Raw genomic sequence first — 20,733 nt, 5'->3', positions numbered from 1 at the left:
CTATTTTTGAATACAGTTCAGTTTTCGCTATTTTATCACTCCCAACAATTCAAATTTCAAACTCAAAATTTAAGTTTAAATCCATTCATTAGAAAACATGTAATGAGATTCAAAAATAGCGGTAAAAATAGTTGTTTGTAAGTCCAAAGCGCCCTCTATCGGCTCATTTTTTAAACTACATCTTCAAAATTTATCTTCAAGAAAATACTCATAAAAAGAATATTTTTAACGAAAACCGCAAAAGATTCTACCAGTTTTTCGTTTTTTATGATGATTTGAAATTTTGAACCCCAAACTTAAATGGGGCCTATCTTCTTCGGGAGACGTTGGGGATCCTTATTTTTGCCATTATATTATTTGTTCAGATGTATACTATCCCACCTTATAATTTTGCCCAAGAGTTCAGAAATACCCTGTACAGGTATAGCTGCTATTGCTATTTGCTTATTGTTTCATTGAAGACAAAATTTGATACCATGGACACTTTGGGCAGCCCTCCCCACTTCATCCGAGCTCACTTTGGGAACCCCTGACTAAAAACATCTAAATGTTGTAACTAGGGAATTGGAATTGCACGAATGGTGTAATAATGAAAATAATATTAAAATTGGAAGCAATCGAAAGAGCATATTGAGGCGGGTTTTTTTCTTTTTTGATGCAAAAAATCTTTACCATTGATTCCCGTTACCGAGATATAAGGTCTTAAGGTCTGTCGATTTTTTTTAAAAAAGCTCCAAATTAACCAAGGCTTATTTGAAGACAAAATGAGTTGTTTCATGTACATATATGCTCGTAACTAAATATAAATTTTCTTATTTTATAATTTTGTAGATTAGTTTAAATTTTTTTTTCAAATCATTAAAAATTAAAATCGGTAAACGAATATTATGATTTACTTTTAAAAAACTTTAAAAGTAGAACTAGATTTTTTAAATTTTAAGTGTGATTTTTTTTACTCGTTGAATAATTTATTATTTTTGCTATCTTTATCCATCTTCGCCGAAACAAAATGCTCAGAATAGCTTAAATATCTGATGTACTTTTTTCTATGCAGCCTAATAGTCTACTTGATTTTTACGAACAAACATTCTACGTTTCATTCTCAACTTTTATTTTTTTGTTCGTACACTGAGTTACTATGGTAATTGAGAAACAAAACCATGCTTTAATTTTCAAAAACAAAACTATTTCGTGTCTTCCGGAGTTATGATCCGAAAAAAAAAAGGGAGCTAAAATACATGTTTTGAAGCTCTGTTTTCTTCACTTCTCTTTAAATGTATTTTTGTCAGGACAGTTATTTCACCGAAGAAACGATTAAGGGAAAAATATACGTTTTTCTTCCTGGCTTCTTAGTTCTTAAGCGGTAAACTTTTTCGAACTGGGAGTTCTGCTCATGGTTTTGGTCATTTTATGTCTGCTCGAAAATACAAGTTGTTATTGAAGATGATATTTGACTTAGTGCAGACAAGACGTGATCCACTGTTTCTAATATTTCTTTAAAACTCGGTCTGTTGTTATAATATTTTATTAAAAGACATGATTAAAATCAATAACTTGCTGCCAAATTTGGATTTAAAACAAGAAGTTCCGTCTAGAACTAAACGAGCCTACTTTCCCGTATGCCCATACTACTTTCTAGTACCTGATCAATATTCTCAAAAATAGCTAAAATTGCAAATTGCTTCAAACATATTTTTAAAATATCTTAAGCTGATTTTTATAAGAATAAAATATTCCTTACTCATCTAAAAAATTAGATGCGGAAAAAAAAAATCGAACAAATAAGATAGCAGCACCTTTTAAACAAAGCAGCTAATACACTTTTTTCCATTAAAAAAAATCTTTAACAGCTTTCAAAACGAAAAAATAATGAGAAAATTGGAATGCAGAAAATCTGAGACATTCAGAGAATAAAGCACAATTCGGTTGAATAAATAATGAAGACTTATAGGGATGTTCTTCAATTTAGACTTAGACGATTTTCCTTTGACATAAATGTATAAACTCGATTGTCGCATTGGGTAGATAAGAGCTAGATGCTTTGTTGTATATGAAATGTAGACCCAATCATAAAAAAAAAAGACAGTTGAAAAAAAAAAAAGGTTAAATGGTATTAAGTTCCGTCTAAAACTAAACGAACCTACTTCTCCGTATACCAATATCTACTTTCTAATATCTGATCAATATTCTCAAAAACAGCTAAAATCACAAATTGTTTCAAACATAATTTTTTAATCTTTTGAGCTGATTTCTAGGAATAAAATATGCCTTACTCATCTAAAGAATTGGAGGCGTATAAAAAATAAAAAATAAATGAATAAACGAACAAATAAATTAGCCGCGCCGCGCCTTTTAAACAAAACAAATAATGCACTTTTTTAAAGTTAAAAAAAATTCTTTAACCACTTTTAAAAAGAAAAAAAAAGAATTAAAATTAATAAGCTCATTAAAATAAATACATCATATCAAAAAAATTTAAAAAAAAATCGTTTCTTTTTTTTCTGTTGCCAAAAATAATTTTTTAAATGAATTAATGCACTTACCAAAATAAATGAAAACAATAAAATGTCAACTAAAAGAAATAATTTTAATTGTCAAAAAAAAAAAAAAAAAAAAAAAAAAAACATCGTGTGCGCATATTTTTATGTAGAAACATACAGTGGCTCCCAAAAGTGTTCGTACACCTACGACTTTCAATGAAATAGGTCCCATGCATTGGTTAGAATCAATATTTCGGAATAGGTATTTAATTATAAGTTCTATGATCTATTTTTAACAAAACTACATGGAAATTTTTAGTGAAACGTTAAAACTTAATTTTTTAAAAATCAAAAACCAAAAAGTGCCGGAAATTTTATCTCACAAAAGTCTTCGTACACTTTGAAAAAAATGTCAAAAAATGAGTAAATAATCTAACTTTTTACAAAATTATTATTTAGTAGAATATCACGGAGTATCAACAACAGCTTTTAAACATCTCGGAATAGATTTCATTGTTTTTTCTTTGTTTTTTCTTTCTTTTTTAATTCAATTTCTGAGTAAGTGTTCAGCCGCTCTTCGAGTCTTATTGTTTCTAGCTCGCTTTTCGTTTCAATGATGTATTTTCGTAATCTAGCCGCCAGATATCTCCAAATATGTTCCATTAAGTTTAAATCTGGCCTTTTTAGGAGATATTTCTAAGTTTAAGGAGAACTTTTGAGGCACCAAACGCAAACGTGTACTTCTTATCGTTATTTTGATAAAAAGAAAAACAAAGTTGTTTACGATGACCAAATTTTGGGCTAATAATTTAAAATTATTTTTTGAAATATTTAAATGAACAGCATGATTCATTATTTCTTCTAAAAATTCTAAATTTCCAAGTCCTGATGCAGTTATGCACCCTCGCACAAAAACACTTTCATCGTCTTGATTAACTGATCCAACTAAGTTCTTAAGATTAAATTCCTCATTTTTTCTTCTATTGACAGTATACATCAGTTTAACCCAAAATATTGAATTTATTTTCATCTATAAGTAAGACGTTGTTCCAAAACGTTTTGAGCTTATTTATCATTCATTTTACGACGGAAAGCGTAAGCTTACTGTTTTTCGCACGAACAAGAAAATTTCTGCGTGAAGAGGTCCCCGTTAATCCAGCTAATCAGAGAACTTAAGGAAAAATTTTAGGTGAAAATTAAACATAAAATGTTTTCATTCTATTCTGCAGAAACTTTTTCAGCACTCAGATGTGTTACCAATTGACCTTTTCTTACCTTGTTTTCGATCCGATTCTTGTCTTTAAATCATTTTATCAAGCACTTCACTATAGAATGGTATAAATTAACTAATTTAGAGACATTTTAAACTAATTTATGCCTATTGCGAGGGGGAAAAAATCAAATTTCGAATCGTGTTTGTTGTTTTCTACGCATACCTGCCATTTTAAAACAATTAGCAGAATATTACGTAATAAATCAACAAAACATTAAAGGCAAATGACTTTACAGTGTCATTACAATGCAAAAATAATAAAAAAAAAAACCACATATGCTAATTTTAGTCATGAATTTATTCGAAAATATTTCAGCGTACGATGACTTTTGTGGCATATTTTTTCTCTGTCTCTTCGTTTTTTGACAAATTTCAAAAATAAAATCTGGCAATATTTTGAAAAAAACTACTGGGTTTTATTCAGAAGGGGTGTGAAAAAAAATTGGACTTCATATTCGAATTCAGTTTTGCGTTATTTTGGTTTTACTAAACAATTTCAAGGTGTACGAACACTTTTGTTAGACACTGTACGTGACTGCGAGTTTATCCGCCGAAAACTGATTACCTAAATTAAAACTTTAGCGTGAAAATAAAAACAAGTCATATCAACAATATTTATTTCACAGTTAAAACCATGGCTGTGGAGTCGGAGTCAATCTCATTTTGAGATAAAGGAGTCGGAGTCGAATATCCAGAATCGGAGTCAGTCATTTGTCCTCCGTGTATAAATTTTTGCCAAAGCTACGAAGTTAGAGTCGAAGTCGGGGAGTCGGAGTCCGATTAACTGTCGCGCACAGGAGTCGGAGTTAGGTGCCCCTAAACTCTCGGAGTCGGAGTCTGGAGTTTGGCGTCAAGAGCTATTTCCAACAAAATTTGTTTGAAGTAAATCCGCCTTCAAGTACGGAATCTACATTGACTTTCAGTTTCCCCTTAGGCGCTAATGTTAAGGGATTTGAACTCTTCAAAATCGAACGGAAAATTGTTCAAATCAAAAAGATATTTTATACAAGTTTTTCATCAAAAGCTTTTTCCTACAAAGTGTGTTTGAAGCAAATTCGCCTCCCAGTTCGGAATTACCTTGAATTTCCCCGTAGGCGCTAATGTTAAGTTTTTTGAACTGTTCAAACTTGAACAAAAAATGGTTCAAATCAAAATGTGAAATGTAGGAATGATGTGTCCTCGCCGAGATCTTTCGAACAAAAAAAAAAAAAAAAGAATTGTTCGAATCGGACTATTCACACAAAAGTTATTGGGTGGGGGGGGGGGGGACAGACAGATCGACAGACATTCTTCCCTATCTCAATACCCTACTTTCAATTTTTAATTTTTCGATGTTTATTTATTATTTTTGACTTTATTTTTGTTTTTTGTAATATTTTCAAAATGCAAGCCTTCTTTCATGCTTTTTTTTTTTGTCTTTCTCTGACTTTTACTGGGAAAGTAGGCTTAAAACGTATTACTAGAGTCAAAATGGAAGAACACAAAAAGATATTTTAATAACTAGATGGTGTGATAAATCCTTTTCGTGCATTCCTTCGCAGCATGTTTAAATTTTTGTCTTGTTTGTTCTTTCGCTAACTCGGCGGGGGTTGGCGAGAGAAGCAAATAGGGGCGAAGTCCCTAGTTACTATTATTTTTCTTTGCTTTTTGACAACAACTGAAAAGTAACTACGTTACTTCCGGTCACAACTGTATTTTAAAGTCCTCACATAAAAAGTTTCACTTCAAAATGATAAAAGCATGGAAAGCCGTGTATAAGTAAAATGACACAACGTGTATAAAGTACAAATAAATACATTAAAAATGTGTTAAAATCTCAGCAAACAGCAGTTTCGGGGCTATCAAATGCAAGTCCCTTCATCAGTGCATAAAAAGAAGAATGAATGAATTCACCAATTAAAACCCAAACGACATTTTTTTACTTCCTTTTACAAAAAAGGAAGCATTGTATTTATGAAAAAATTTCCACTCAAAAATCGACCTTAATTTCCATTTTGCTCGCCCCCGAATGAATATTGAGCATATTTTTTCAATCCGACCACACGTGGATATATGCCTAAGAACGTATAGACACAAGAAGTATCCATTTTGACGATTACCGAGTTAATTACAACGAGTTTTCTCGTGACGTCCGTATGTACGTGTGTATGTACGTATGTATCTCGCATAAGTCAAAAACGCGGTATGTCCTAGAAAGTTGAAATTTAGTACGTACACTTCTAGTGAGGTCTAGTTGTGCACCTCCTCTTTTAGTTGCATTTGAGTGTTCCAAAGAGGTCTTTTACACCTTTTTGGGGTAAAATCATTGTTAATTTCAATGCAAACTCAAGTGGTGTTATAATTTGGCAAACACATCGCAATATATCGCTAAGCTATTGATCGCCAAGTTTTGTCGCCAACTTGGTGGTTTTTTTAAAATCTGATTTTCATTTAGCCTCATTTAGAGAGTTAACCATTGAATCCCATTAAAACTGCCAACAATGGGAAAATTATTGGTACAATACGTTTTCTTTGCTTCGGTTCGCAACAAACTTGGGATGAAAATATTTATAGTGTTTCTTTGCTTACTCCGGGGCCCTATTATCATTTAATTGGAGTAAAAGGAAGGCATGTGAAGCACACATCAGTTCGTTTTTTCTCTCGTTTGGTTTGCTTTGGTGAACCATTCATTCTTCTTTTTGTGCACTGATGAAGGGGTTTGCATTTGATAGCCCCGAAACAGCTGTTTGCTGAGTTTAACTCTTTTTTAAATGCTTTTATTTGTACTTTATACACTTTGTGTCATTTTACTTACTCCACAGTACAAAATTTTCGACTGCGTTTTTTACAATAGAAGTATACAAAGTAGTGGTACCAAGGACATTTCAGGAGCTTGAATCTTGTGCATCATGTACAGTTGTCAACCTTCAGCGAAAAATTAAATTGCAAAATTGTTTGAAATGGAGCTGGCCAAGTGTGTAATAACTCAGGCTTGTTCTTGTACCAAGCATGAAAATCATACGGGAGTATTGCAATACACTAAACTAGAAATGAACAAATGAACTATTTTAGAATAGTCGCTGTAATTTCGTTAATATTCAAGATACTAACCATCTGATCATTTTTCCAGAATTTTCCGTTTTCCGCTAACTTTGGCGTTTTATTTAAAATGTCACCCGACTGAAGACTTTACATTTTAATAACGGGAAGACGAGTGCAAATGATTTATGCGCCAAAAAGCATAGTTCACTCTGCTATACCCGTATGGATCCCTGGTTAGAAGTGCCGGCTACAGGGGCCCGCCGAACTTAAATTTTTGGGAGGAGGGGGGGGGGGGGTCATCATTTTACCGAATGAAATTCGGAATTTTACCGAATGATAAAGTAGTAGCAACTAACATCTGATGAGAAGAAACGTTAGACATCCTTAAAAAATAATATAAAAAATGGAAAATAGTCTCAAGATTGCAATATCGTCTCCCCATTTGTCAAATCGTCTGCGAAATTCGCTGAAAAAGGATTCTTGGGAGGGGACTTGTAATCGGGGCGCCTTTGGTTGAAACAGAGAGGATCTGCTGAAAATACCTGATTTTGCCTTGGAGATCATTCAGATCAGAAGGGATAGTGAAAGGTTAACATAATTTAATTTGCATTGACCGTTAAGATTTTTCATCAGTTAAATTATTGCCATTTTAAATGTTACCATTACATTAAGAGACTTAAATTTAAGAAGTTCGCATTCCAGATGTTTTGCTTTGCAAACAACGTTTCAAGTAATCTTGTCCACTCAATTTCTTTAGGCGACTTATCACGAGGAGTGTTCTTCCGTAGCTGTTCTATTTGCTTCTATTCCTAAATTCGCCGATTTTTACTACGAAGATGATGAAAATGAAGAAGGTTTGCGGTGCATTCAGCTTCTGAACGAAATAATTTGCGATTTTGATATGGTAAGTCAACAACAATTTCGGTAGTAAAATAAGAAAATATTCAGTTTCTATTTATTAAAAAAAATGTTTTCTAACTGGCTAAAATGAAAGTTTTTAACTAATTAACCCATTTTAGCTCTTGAACAATGGTTTTAAAATTCTTACTCTCAAGAGTTGATGATGTTTTGGGCTTCAGATAACATATTCAAACGAAAGAGTTTAGATGATTGCTGTTTCTTCTTTTTCACTTCAGGAAATTCAATAAATAAGTATAAGTATATAAAAATCAAATTCTTTCAAATTCTTACTTTTCATAAAAGAAGACTTTTAATTGAATGATTACGTAAACAGTATAAATTATACTCTCCGCCAACATGAAGAAACAAAAAGTATATTCTTCTTCTACCATAATAACTCCAGTTTTTAGTCACTTCTTTTGTTCTCGACATTAGTAAAAACAGTAGAAAGCGCAGACGATAAATAAATGAAATAAAACGAAGAATTTAATACATTGCAGACGATAATAAATAGCGAAATTAAATGTTACACACAGCAGACGATAAATTTACAAAAACAGTATCCAAACACAATTTTTAATTTGGATGATTCGCCAGTGGTTGACCATCAGCCACTCGAGCGCTAATATGTACAGTGGCGCCGACTCCACGGGGCTTAAGGGGGCCCGAGAACCCTCAAAAATATTTTTGAGGGGGCAGAGCCCCCCCCAATAAATTAAGAAAATTATTAGTTATATTATGCTTTCTAAACTCATAAATTTATCTTTTATTTTCCTTGTTTGAAGATAGTTTACCTTGTAAAATACATTCAGTAATGATTTTAAAAAAATATCTATTACGATAGTAAGCAGGTTAACTGAAAATGAGTGGTGTGAGTAATGATGATGTTACGGTGCTGAAAGCATACTTGGAATTTGTCCCAGTGCGCGAACTTACGGGTTAAATCTGTTGCCGGTGGGCAGCGCTCATCTAAGTGTTGCTGATCTGGAAAAATTATATGAGGGTTTGATTTGTATATTAAATGGGAGGCGTGATAGTTTTGAATACTTTTGAGAATTGTGTTTAAAAGAAAAACCTTCACAAAATGGTGATCCTTCGCTTCCTCGGATTCGACGTATACCAAAGAAGTATGCAAACAATGAAGCCAGCTCACCGCACACTTTCAAAATCCCAAAGGAGTAGTATTACAAGGCACTTTACATTGAGATTTGTGAAATGGTGTAATCTTGCATTATTGGGCGGTTTACATCAACTGGACTCACACATGTCATTGCAGTTGAACAAGAGTGCTTGCTTTTGTTAAACAGAGGTAAAACAAATTCTGAAAAATCAGACTCGGTTTTTCAATAATGACCTAGACGTTGAGAGGCTACGTTTACACTTGAATATGTTAGCCGATATCACTAATGAAAAACAACTGGTCTTAAAAACATGCGTAAATTAAATTACCTTTTTTTACGAAATTACTCTGCGTGTTTGTATTTATTTCTTCCTTTTTTCAAAGTCAAAAATATGTGCCAGACTTGTCGAGTTTTCGGGGTACTAATGTTGTAACTTTAAAATGCTTTAAAAAAAACTTTAAAACTCACTATTTTTCATTCCAAATTCGGAAAATTTGCCCCCCCCCCCCCATTTTTTTAAGTCGGCATCTCTGGGAATGCCCTTCCATTAAGTCAAGTGTCCTACCTTATATCAATGCCTTTGCCTAGTTACGGCACTGCTCGGCTCCCCATTAAATAGAACAACAACAATCTCTTACTAAGATAAGTGACATGATCTAGTTGAACCAGAAAATTTGTAAACCAATTTTTAGATTATTTTACTTCAAAAACGCCATGTCACATACTGTTTGTTTGTTAAAATTATACACACTAGAAAATATGTCATTTTCAAGGTACAAAAATCTGACATTTATTTGGGGTGGGGGGACGTCCGAGGGATTACATAACCCCCTAAACCTCCGGTGATGTCCGCTCCCCCGCCCCAATAATTTTTGCAAGTCGGCGCCCCTGAATATGTACAAAACAAGAATAAATAAGTAGTAGATATTTTCAATTTGATTGCTGGAACTAACTTTTAGCTTCCCATGAAATATTCACACACTTAAAAGGGTGTTATGACCCCCATGACACTTCTCTGGATTCGCACCTCATTGCACAAATGTTTATAAAAATGTGTTTTGATTAACAACCTCTCGTTTTCAGCTTCTATACCAAACACAATTTGGATGTATAGAAAAGATAAAGACTATTGGTAGTACCTTTATGGCAGCATGTGGACTTCATTCACAAAAAGTAAGTACACCAAAAATAAACACTTTTGTGATATGTTAATGATTCAAAGTTTCTTAAGAAATTATTTTTCTTCAAACAGTACCGTAAAAAGGGGCTACTTGAACCATGAGAAAAAAGTGTTTAAAATCGGCCCTGGTCCTATATAACTCAATGTATAGACTTAAAAAACCTTCTCCGTGACAGGTAGCTGTACTAGGTAGAGGCTGGAGCCTGAAACAAAGTTTCTGTTATTCCCGCCTTTTTCTGGTTGAGGTTGTGATTGCATTGTTGGTTGTGCTGTCTAAACAGATGTTTTTAGTGTCTGCAAACTTTCACATGTAAGTTCATGGAAACATCTGATATCATCAAGGTCAAGATAGTTTAATGTTTGCATTCTATTTCCTAATAAAATAACAGTGTTTTAAGGTTATAGCTATATAATTAATCCAGTAACTATTATAAGTTAGGAAAAGTGCGCTGGTTGCCTTAAAATGGAGCTACTTGAACCCAGCGTTCAAACAGCCCCAAACCACATTTCATCACTAAACTATGTTTAGTAAGGTTTGTAATCTTTTAAAATAAAGAGGTTAGTTACTATTTATACCTATTTTTTGCAGATCTGGGGATAAAAAGGGTTTGAAAGTAAAAGAGAACCCCTTGTAGTAGGAAATAATGCGGATTATTAAGAGGAAAAATTACAATTGTGTCCAGATTCAACTAATTCCGGAGAAATGTCTTAGAAAGTGGCATCAGCCCATTTTGACATAATTATATCAAGTCTAAAAAGGAAATTTAAAGATCGTTCACAAAACAAGCCTTGGCATCCTGTAGTATTTAGTAGCTAGGAAGAGCAGGTATTAAATTATATCAGAAAAAAATCCACCCAAGCCATTAAACTGATGGGTTTTCATTCTTTCTAATGTTTAAATAATGAGCATTTCAATTGGTTTTAGATGTAGTTAGATTATGTTTCTTTTGGGAAATTATGTTTGACTAAAAATATGTTTTTTATGTATACATTGATTTTATATTAATTAATGTAAATAATTTGCAATTTATATAAATAGTTTGCTCATTAGAATGTACGTTTTGAGTTTATTTTTCAAAATCATTCGTCCTTCTTGATACCACCACCTGTTTTACAGTTTTTTTTTCTAATGGATTTGCTGAGTGTTTTCAAGCAGTCCCAGTGCGGGGTTACGTGAACCCAATTTTTAAAAGTAGAAAAAAAAATATAGAGCTAAAATTGTTGCTTAAAAAAAGCTTTAGGTGGTAGCAGAACGTCTGAAAAGTGGTAAAAACAAGGTTATCAGTTCGCATTCTGGGTTTAACAAAGCATTCAGTGTAAAACTCGCAAAAAGTATGAAATTTCGGGTTCAAGTAGCCCTACTTTACGGTATAAAAAATTGTCTTCAAAATATTTTGGTTAAAAAAAAAACCCTAGGAGATTAAGGAAATAAACTGCAAAAGTTTCAAATAACTCGCAGGAGCATGAAAAGATGTATGTTAAGATTCACAGGAAGAGACAGAAAACGAAACAAATAGATTAGAGAACAAACCAAAATTATTGATGTCACTTGTACAGTAAAAGTTAAAATGAAACTGGCAAGGGCGGATCCAGAAATATTTTAAGGGAAGGGCGATTCATTCAATGTTCTGATTACGATCAACAAATGCACATTGAAGGTCGTCTAAGATTGTGTTTTATGAGTTTCAAAGTCGCAAAATTGCACGAAATCCCCGAACCCTTTATTATCTAAAGATAGTCTACAATCGTATTTTTAAGACTTCAATTTTGAAAAATGTTCGGAGGAAGACTGCTGAACATCTCCTCCTCTTAACATCCCCACAGTTAGACTAAATCTGCGTTGGCCTACAGTTGCATTTTTAAGACTTCAATTCCGAAACATTTCCGAGTGAGAGCCACAACTCCCCCTTCCCTTACCACCATCATCGAAGATCCTAGAAAATTGCGCTTCTTGAACTTCAACATCGAAAAATTGCCGGTGGAAAGACCTTCAATTTCAAGAAAAGGGCGACCGCCACCATCGCCCTTGTATCTGCTCTTGGGCGGAATGGGCTCAAGAAGCTAAGGTAGCAAAATAGAAACATTAGAGAGCAATTTGTTTTCTGTCTGAAGTAAAGTAAAACTCCTATATACTCGTATATGACGATGATTGATTAAAAGAATAATTGCTGTGAATAAAATATTTAAATTCGCACGGTAAATATACAAAATAGCAAGAACATCATAACGCTCAAACATGCGAATAAGATTCCAGAAAAGAATTACGGGGTTACAAGGAGTTCAATTTTCAGTGCAAAAAATGCGAGTTTATCGGAGGAAACACATTCAAAAATATGTTTGGAAAACTTATTTGCTTAGCCCTTCGTCTAACAGACGTCTCTCAGCCTCGTCTAACAGTAGTCTCTCAGACTGGTTAGTCATAACGTCAAGGACGTTATGTTTGAAAGTTTAGTCAGACTAAACACTTTAAGAATAATGTTTTCTCTACTGAGCGGTTGAACGGTAGCAAAAGTATCAATTGTTCCAAAAAACACCCAACAAAAACTTCATATATATTAGATTCCAGTTTCAATGCAGAACCTTTATGAAGGACAAGTTGAAGAATTTTATTTGTCCACATTTGAGCAAAAATTGCAACGACGCAAATGTCGGGGAAAAAGGATTTTTTTTCTCACTTAAAATGCTTATAACTTTTTCCCTCGTTAATTGATCGCCTCCATTATTCTAACCCTGGTAGAAAATGTTCAAAAAGTGCATTTTTCCGCTCTTTTGAATGAAAAAAAAATCGAAACTATACGATAGCTATTTCGAGTGGAAAGATCCATTTTTGAGTCAAACAATTAAACTTCGGATAAAAAAGGACTATTCATCGATTTTTTTTTCGATTCATAAACCTTCACACCACTAACCTAAACAAACTAAAAATTTCAACGAAATCAGTCCGGTAGTTTCCGAGTTTACACCGAACATACGAATTTGGAGATTGTGTTTTAAAAATTCGTTTCTGCTCATAAACGGACAGGGTGACAAAAATCGAACGATTTTGGACTCTATGCAGGGTATTTTGCACAACGAGTGATAAATCTATAAGAGTGATGGGACTGTCCCATTGTATTCTATTATATCTGTTTATAATTGGATTGTTTCCAGTTTTTTCAAAAAAAAAAAAAACGGAAAGTGTGGGGAGTTACACATTGGGTAAGTTACTCCCCCCCCCCCTAATTTTGACATTTTTTCTCTCTTAAAAAATAATTTCGCTCCAGAGGTCACAAATGAACAAATCTCTTGGGTTAACCAAAACAAAGAAAATTGCCAAACTTCACCAAATGAATATTTTATTCAACTAACAATGGGGTTGTTTCCTTCAGTCAAAAATAGTACTTTTTGTCACTGAAATTGATAGAATAACCAAAAGAAAAAAAAACATGGACCAAGAAAATATTTTTATTTTCCCAACAGTTATTTTTTAGTTAATTTTTTAAAATGTCCAATTTTTCAAACAAGGCGTGGCCTTGATGAGGTCACAAATGATGCTCTTTGGCGCATCTTTCTATCGCGTTTCCACGTTATGATAATCAAGAAGCGAATTAACATTGCGCTCTACGCTTGCTATCAACCATATCGTTGCCAGTACACGTGAGTAAAGATGAGAATTAAATATTTTGCTCTGTGAATGGCAACACTGAATGTCATTTCATCATTTGTGATGTCATCGGCAGAAGCTTAAACAATGAAAGCACACCGATTCAAGTAATATATTTTTTTTAATATTAAACTTAAACAAATTATTTAAAAAATGGTCAGATCCTATGTTTTTAAGCATGTTCTTTCAGAAAAAAATACTTTTAAAATTTTGGAAACGACCCCATTAAAAAGGTCATTAAGGCAGTTTGCGAGAAATGCCAATAAAAGCTACGCGGCTCCAGATGCGGTTTTTTAACAGACAAAAAAAAAAAAAAAAAAATGGATTATGAAAAGGTCCGAAATTGGGTACAGCATTTAGCACAACCGAAATCATACCTATTTGTATTACTAGTAGTGGAAATAAAATCAGTTTATGTTAAGTCATACAGTCCGTTTAAGTTTAGAAGACAAACAAAGCTGCTGATCTTTCTTGGAACAATGGCCGCTTTTAATGGCGACTCTATAAGCCAAGTTTGTTCAGCAGGCTGATGTTTTATAACGATTGAGGCACAACAAACGTGATTCTTTATACTTTCGAAATTCACTTGCGACGAACTTCGTGGGTCACGTGAAAAAGATAAAACATAATTTATGTGTGTTTGGGTTTTCTTCCGTTATCATTTCATTGAGGCAGACAAACATTTGTTTTTTGCCTCTGATTTAATCCATAGGTTTTTAACTTTTTCAAGTCAACAGAAACTTTGAAAAAGCTGAACTTAATCACACAGATTTGTAACTTTAAATGACCACTTCAAAGAACGAAATTAGTTCTAAGCCGTTACAATATTTTATGCATATAATTAGACCCCGAATCATACGCATGAAAAAAAAAACACTGAAATAAGCACGAAACTAAGCATTTTAAGTACCTAAAACTTGCACTTTTTTTTGTCTAGAGTACAAAAATTTAGTTACATCTGGCTTAAAATGATTGATCTGTCTATTTGTGTACTAGTGGCACTCGCACGGCTTTGCTCGTTGTAGAAAATTAAAAAAGGTCTTTTGGTTCGCCTGTATATTTACAAATAATGTATGATGAATTTCTCGCCAATTGGCTTACCCATGTTACGGTTCCACGTTATGATAACTTGGTAATTTACTCGTCTATCTTATGACAATTTTGCTCGATAATATGTTCCTAAAATTGGAATAGAAAAAGAACAAAATCGAATTTTCGAAAAATCGCTTCGAAGTGCACACCCCCATGCTACAAACTAACTTTGGGCCAAATTTCATGAAAATCGGCCGAAAGGTCTAGGCGCTATGTGTGTCACAAAGATCCTGACAGACAGAGAGAGATGCGGACTGAGAGACTTTCAACTTTATAATTAGTAAAGATAAAGATATTTTGCTCATTTGGAAGAAGAGTGCCACAATACCAAGAAATGAAATTTTACAGGAGAAGCGTTTTAAGTTCAACTTTTCAGGCAATTTGCATTAAGAAAAGTAAGTTTGCCGTGCTCTCCAGTGGTTAATGTTAGAACAAAAACTCTGTCATTATTTTCCAAAGAAGATAACATCTTTTGAAAGCCTTTAACGAAAAAAAATAAATAAAATAAAATAAAAATTTCGTATTGTGGCACTCTGATTCCAAACGAGCGATATGTAGTACGGCGACGAATATATATTAAGTCAATTATTCGGACAGATAATGGTATGCAGTGATTACTGTTATTGCAGTTTGCACCCAAAACCTTTTCTCTCTTCTTAATGACTACCGAAAGAGACAAAATTCATTTGGACGAATGGCTTCCATCTTTCGTCCGATTTTTTTCCCTTTGTGAAGAACCAAATTTTTAGTTCCTTAATTTATTTATTTAATTAATTATTATTATTATTTTTTAATTATTGTTTTTTTAAATTAGTTTTTCAGTCATTCAACTTCAGCGTTGTCAGCTTCTACGAGCAATCACAACGGTAATTATTTTCGTACCATGCTTGCAATTTCTTTGCATTTGAAGAAACTTGTTTCTTAGAACCATGCAATGTCCTCGCAACTAGGGCAGCACAGAGTCGAAGGGATATTGACCGACTCAGACTCCTTTATCGACTTCTCAGCCCTGCTCGTAACTTCAAAACAAGCGTACGCAGTTTTCAATTTTGAGCAAATATTGAATTTTGGTGCCTTAAAACGGTGGAGTATTCCTTTTCATACGGTACAGCCCTGTTATTCATTCATTCCTTCGGATGTTAAATTAATTATTTGAATTCTCCTTCCAAGCCTTATCCTATACAAATTACATTAACAGATGGAAATGTCCTTTTTGTGCCTCGGTTGATTTTTTATTTTATTTAATTTAACTAGCTACGTCGTCCGGCGATGAATGGGTTACTTCAAAAGTAAAAGCAATGACAAGTGGCGCACAGGGGCGCTAAGAGCCTATAAATCTTTATGACGGAAGAAATTTTTAAATTGCTAAACGGAGCTCCAAATTTTGCCGAATGATGAAATAGGGGTATGCACACATATAGGTACATGTAATGAAAAGGGGCTTTCGGGTACTTTTTACCGAATCGTCAGGCAAAATTTGCCGAATAAGGATTTTTTTTGGATGTCACAATGACCTCCATCCGGGCGAAACATGTGGCAAACGTTCAACACTTAAGCCTAAATAAAAGAGATAAACTTTATTGCAAAATGTTCCATTCAAATAGTGACAAAAGTCCTTATTAATAAAAATTCCCAAGATCCTGAAAATCTCCATTCGAATAAGGACAACAGTTTTTACATTAAGTCAACACTCCCATTAAAATTTGACCGTAAAAAGCAGTAACAACACTTGACAAACCACAACACTTTTGTCCAAGTACACCATAAAATGTAGTTTTCTTCCCCTTTAATTTAATTAAGCATTTGTGGTTTAGTTTGGCCTTGGAGAGAATCGAGTGCTCGATAGACAAGAAAAAGGGCATATACACATGTTTCCGAGTACTATTGAAATACTTTTGCATTAATTTTGTAAAGTCGTCAGTTATGTAAGGCAAAAAAAAAGTGTAAAATCTAAGCTTCAGATTAAATATTAGGGACTCAACCAACACTTATAATGCATATTTATGCAGCAGAAGATAAGTAATTTAACTGAAATCAATTTTCAAAGAAAAAAAAAAATAATAATAAATAAATAAATAAAAAGAGGGGGGAAAAAGATTCACGACGTATCTTTGCGGAGCCAGGTTAGTTTAGTTAAACAAATTATTCTCTGTAATGTTTGTTTTATTACAAATACACACTTTCTGCAGTGAAACATTCTCACAGTTTCATCAATGATAGTATTGCCACACTGAAAATCTACTTTTAAAGCAATTTTGCGATGAAATTTGCATACATGTGCTTTCTAATCTAGTTTTGTAAGCTTTTCAATGAATTCAAATTTATTTCTTTGTCTTTTAATAGATCTGCAGTGAAATGTCAGATGATCCAGCTATGAATGTTCTAGTCCTGGCTAAATTCGCCGTTAGCATGATGTCTAGTTTGCATCAACTTAACAAAGACGCCATGCAAGATTTCCAGTTGAGAGTAGGTAAGTTTACTTTGCATTATCAATATCGTAACGTCATTTTAATGCTGGCTACCTTAAACTGCAAATATTCGAGCTATGAATGTTCTAGTTCAAGGGTTCCCAACTAGGGGGTGATTAATTCGTGAGGGGCGATGAGTACTTTAAAGACAAAATAATTTTTTAAAAAAATCCAGCGAACATAGAAATTGAAACGGAAAATTATTGCAAAGAATTCAGACTTCATTCGAATGCAGGGACGTAACTAGAGGGGAGCAGACGGGGCTTGTGCCCGGGCGCAAAATTTTAGGGGAGCTAAACCGACAAAGTAACTGCTCAAATTAGTTTAAAAAAAAAGGAATTAGTAGAAGTCCAAAAAAAAAAAAAAAAAACTCAGTGCGGGCGAGGCAGAAAGCGTGCATGGTTTAATGTGGATAAAGAGTGGTAAAGATAGATCGAAAAAGAGTGAGGAGGGCGCAGTAAACAGCATGAAAGTATTTTCTTAGAGTGACTAGTACCTGTTCTTTGGTTATATCTTATTTAAAGAACCTGCCTCTCGGAGGAGGAATATAGGAACAAAGCTATGCGAAGTACAAAACAGCGGAAATGCTCAAATGTCATTTTTCTACAATTAAACGTCATAAAGCTGCCAACATGATGTCTTCCTCTCATTTACAATGACGAGAGCTTGTCTACCCCACTGGCCTAAGGGAAAATCGTTACACTGTTCCATTGGCCTAGTTTAGTTTACAATTTTTCTCATACTTGGTGAAAAATCTCGTACTATAATAATGGAGATTCAATTTAAAGTGCGAGAGACTGCCCATTTTTCTTTAGAAAATACTACGGTATTTAGAGATAAATTTAGCTAAAATGAGAAATTTTAGACTTAGTTTCGACATGTTTTTGCCACCCACACAATATTTTAAATATGCTTAAATCATCTACTTCAATTAATGTGTTAGAAATCAACTATTTTTTGCACCTCTAAAATTTTGCTTTGGTACTTTTGATGCATATTTATTTTTACAGTAGAAACTCGTTTATCTGGCTCCCGTTTATCCAGACCTCCGGCTTATCCGGATCAAATTTGTAGAGTTAAAAAATATATTCACTGAAAGGATAATTCCTAAATTGATTGCAGTAAGAACAAAACTATAAATGTGCCAAATATTCGCTTATTTTGATTAAATACACAACTGCTATAAGTCATGCAATAAATTATAGGCATCTAATGAATTATGTGACGTAATTGGAGTGTCAGCCTGACACCACTGCAGCTGAACTATTAATGACCAAGTATTTGCGAAATAGAATCCTATTTAATTTTGCTGAAAACGATCGTTTTTCGCTGCTAATAAAAGATTGCGAATTAATTACTGCTTATTATCCGTACTATCCGGATTTCTGTTTATTCAAATTGCCTTCGGTCTAAGTTAGTCCAGATAAATAAGGTTGTACTTTAAATGGAAATAACCTGAAAAGAAACTTACTGTGTGTCATGTAATGTTAATATGTTTAAGATTTGTGTGTTTTTAAAAGAGGTTAGTAGAAGGAGTTTTGATTTCAAGCACATTGGGTATCTGTTTTTCTAAAAAATGTTTGTCAGATGTATAATAAATACCAGAGCTGGGGAACGTGCGTCCTTTATAAAAATTAGCTTTTTTAATAATTAATTCTAACTATACAGATTGCGACAATTTAAAATGTGTTGAACATAAAATTTTCAAGATAATATTTAAATAAGATAATCTGTTCGATTAGAGCTATTGTAAGTTGTCGGATTAAAGTTTATATACTAAGTAGTAGCAATATTCAATTAATTTCACGTAAGAAACAAAAATAAATAGCCCACTAAATTTTTCATCGGAGTTGAAATTATTTCACACGTTTTTGCGACATATTGTTGAATACTGTTTTTCTTACAAATTTCTTCATATTAGTATAATATAAATACTTAAAAATAAATAATTGAAAACATTTCAGTTTTATTGTTTTCATTTGAAGTGGTAATTTCAAATTCGCATCTCGATACATTTATTAAAAAAGTAACGTCAAAGAAATTCTGAAAAGATGCCTGTGGTGGGCCTGCGTCCAGGAGACCTCAGAGCACCTACAGTCTTAAAATTTTGTACAAAATTACTTCGTGCCTCAAGGATTTTAACCTGGGGTTGTTTACTTTAAATTTCTAATTAGTTTTTTTTTATTGTATTTTTTTAAGCTAAAATTTCACATAAATTGCCTTTAAAGGGATGAAAGATTTCTCACATCCCTTAATATTTCATGTTGTTCCAAAAAGATTTTTTCTGCATCAAATAAAGCTTGTTACGATTTTATCAATAAATTAGAACAGCAGGTATAAGGTTTTCTATTTAAGCAAAAAGTCCTATGCCCAGTCCGGAGCTAAAGAGCAAAGTGTATTACCACAGACCACGAACTTAAAAGCAGTTTTTCAAGCGTACAAAACTGCCGTTTGGCAATGCTCAGGCCGTTGGCAATGCCGTTTGGCAATGCCTTTAGCCCAGCATCTATAGCTGTGCAAGTTGGTTCAAGTTAGTTTGGAACGAGGGAAAATGCTGTTCAAAGCGATTTTTTTTTTTTTTTTTTGAAATATCATCTCATTTATGCATATTTCTATCAAATTATTTTTATATTTTCGGGTAGGAGTGGGATTATGTTCAAAAAATTATTTCCTCACTTAAACTGTATTTTCTATGGGTGGGAAAGGGGAATTTTCAATTTGTTCGAAACGAAACTCGTAGCGTGTTTTTCAATCTGCTTCTTTCTGACAGACGGTTTAAATCTTCGCGAATCAAATAAGGTTGCGAAGCAATCTTCGGGGGTTGGTAAGCGTCAGCGAGCAGGGAGCAGAGTCACCTAATTAAAAAAATAATGCAACAAGTTGTTAATTACTCCCTAGTGGAAATACAAAATAGTTTTCCTTGAAAAACTTCGTATGTAAAATAATAGACAAAATATTTAATTTTTTTACCCACTATCGAAATTTTACAAAATGCAATCCAGTGATAAAATTGCATAAAAACTTATAACTACATGAAAGTCGCATTTATAGTCTTATCAACACATGCGGTCTCCTTATCACTGCCTAATTTAAATTTATATTTTAAAAATAATATGTTTTTTGATATTTATTTTTTATGGGGGGTGGGGGGGGGCGCCGAAACGAGGTCTTGCCCCTGCTCGAAAATGACCTAGTTACGTCCCTGTTCGAATGGCGCGCCCGCCGCAGGCGGGCGTCATTGATGGTAGAGCTTAATGGCTCTTTTGATCAGTCTCAGTTAAAAAACTTAAGATTTAAGGAATATAGTAAGCTAGACCTAATAAATTAGGATAATTGCCTACCACACTTATCTTGAAGATCGCAGGTTAGGCCCACGTCTATAAAGAAAACTTCAATCAATAATAAAAATTATTGAGCGGCAAGGGAGGGAAAGAGTGACAATAATTATTCATTTGAAAATTCGCAAAGATTTGAAATGGAACTTCAGCTGAAACAAGCAATTTCCACCTTAAGTGTTAGGAATTGTAGAGCGGCGCGCTCATTGGACGGTCAGAA

At 33.4% G+C, this 20,733-nt stretch overlaps 1 protein-coding gene across 1 annotated transcript in view; it reads left to right on the top strand.

The window, feature by feature from the left end:
* The window catches only part of LOC129224960 (adenylate cyclase type 2-like), a 103,149-nt gene that overhangs the window by 77,390 nt on the left and 5,026 nt on the right, over positions 1 to 20,733 (top strand). Inside the window, exons 22-25 of the mRNA XM_054859506.1 lie at positions 7,532 to 7,678; positions 9,879 to 9,968; positions 10,793 to 10,801; positions 17,054 to 17,180. Coding sequence (XP_054715481.1) covers positions 7,532 to 7,678; positions 9,879 to 9,968; positions 10,793 to 10,801; positions 17,054 to 17,180 — 373 coding nt within the window. The remainder of the gene's footprint in view (positions 1 to 7,531; positions 7,679 to 9,878; positions 9,969 to 10,792; positions 10,802 to 17,053; positions 17,181 to 20,733) is intronic.

This window comes from Uloborus diversus, chromosome 6 (genome assembly GCF_026930045.1).
Source record: "Uloborus diversus isolate 005 chromosome 6, Udiv.v.3.1, whole genome shotgun sequence".
Classification (NCBI taxonomy): domain Eukaryota; kingdom Metazoa; phylum Arthropoda; class Arachnida; order Araneae; family Uloboridae; genus Uloborus; species Uloborus diversus.
This window is presented reverse-complemented; position numbering and strand designations above follow the sequence as displayed.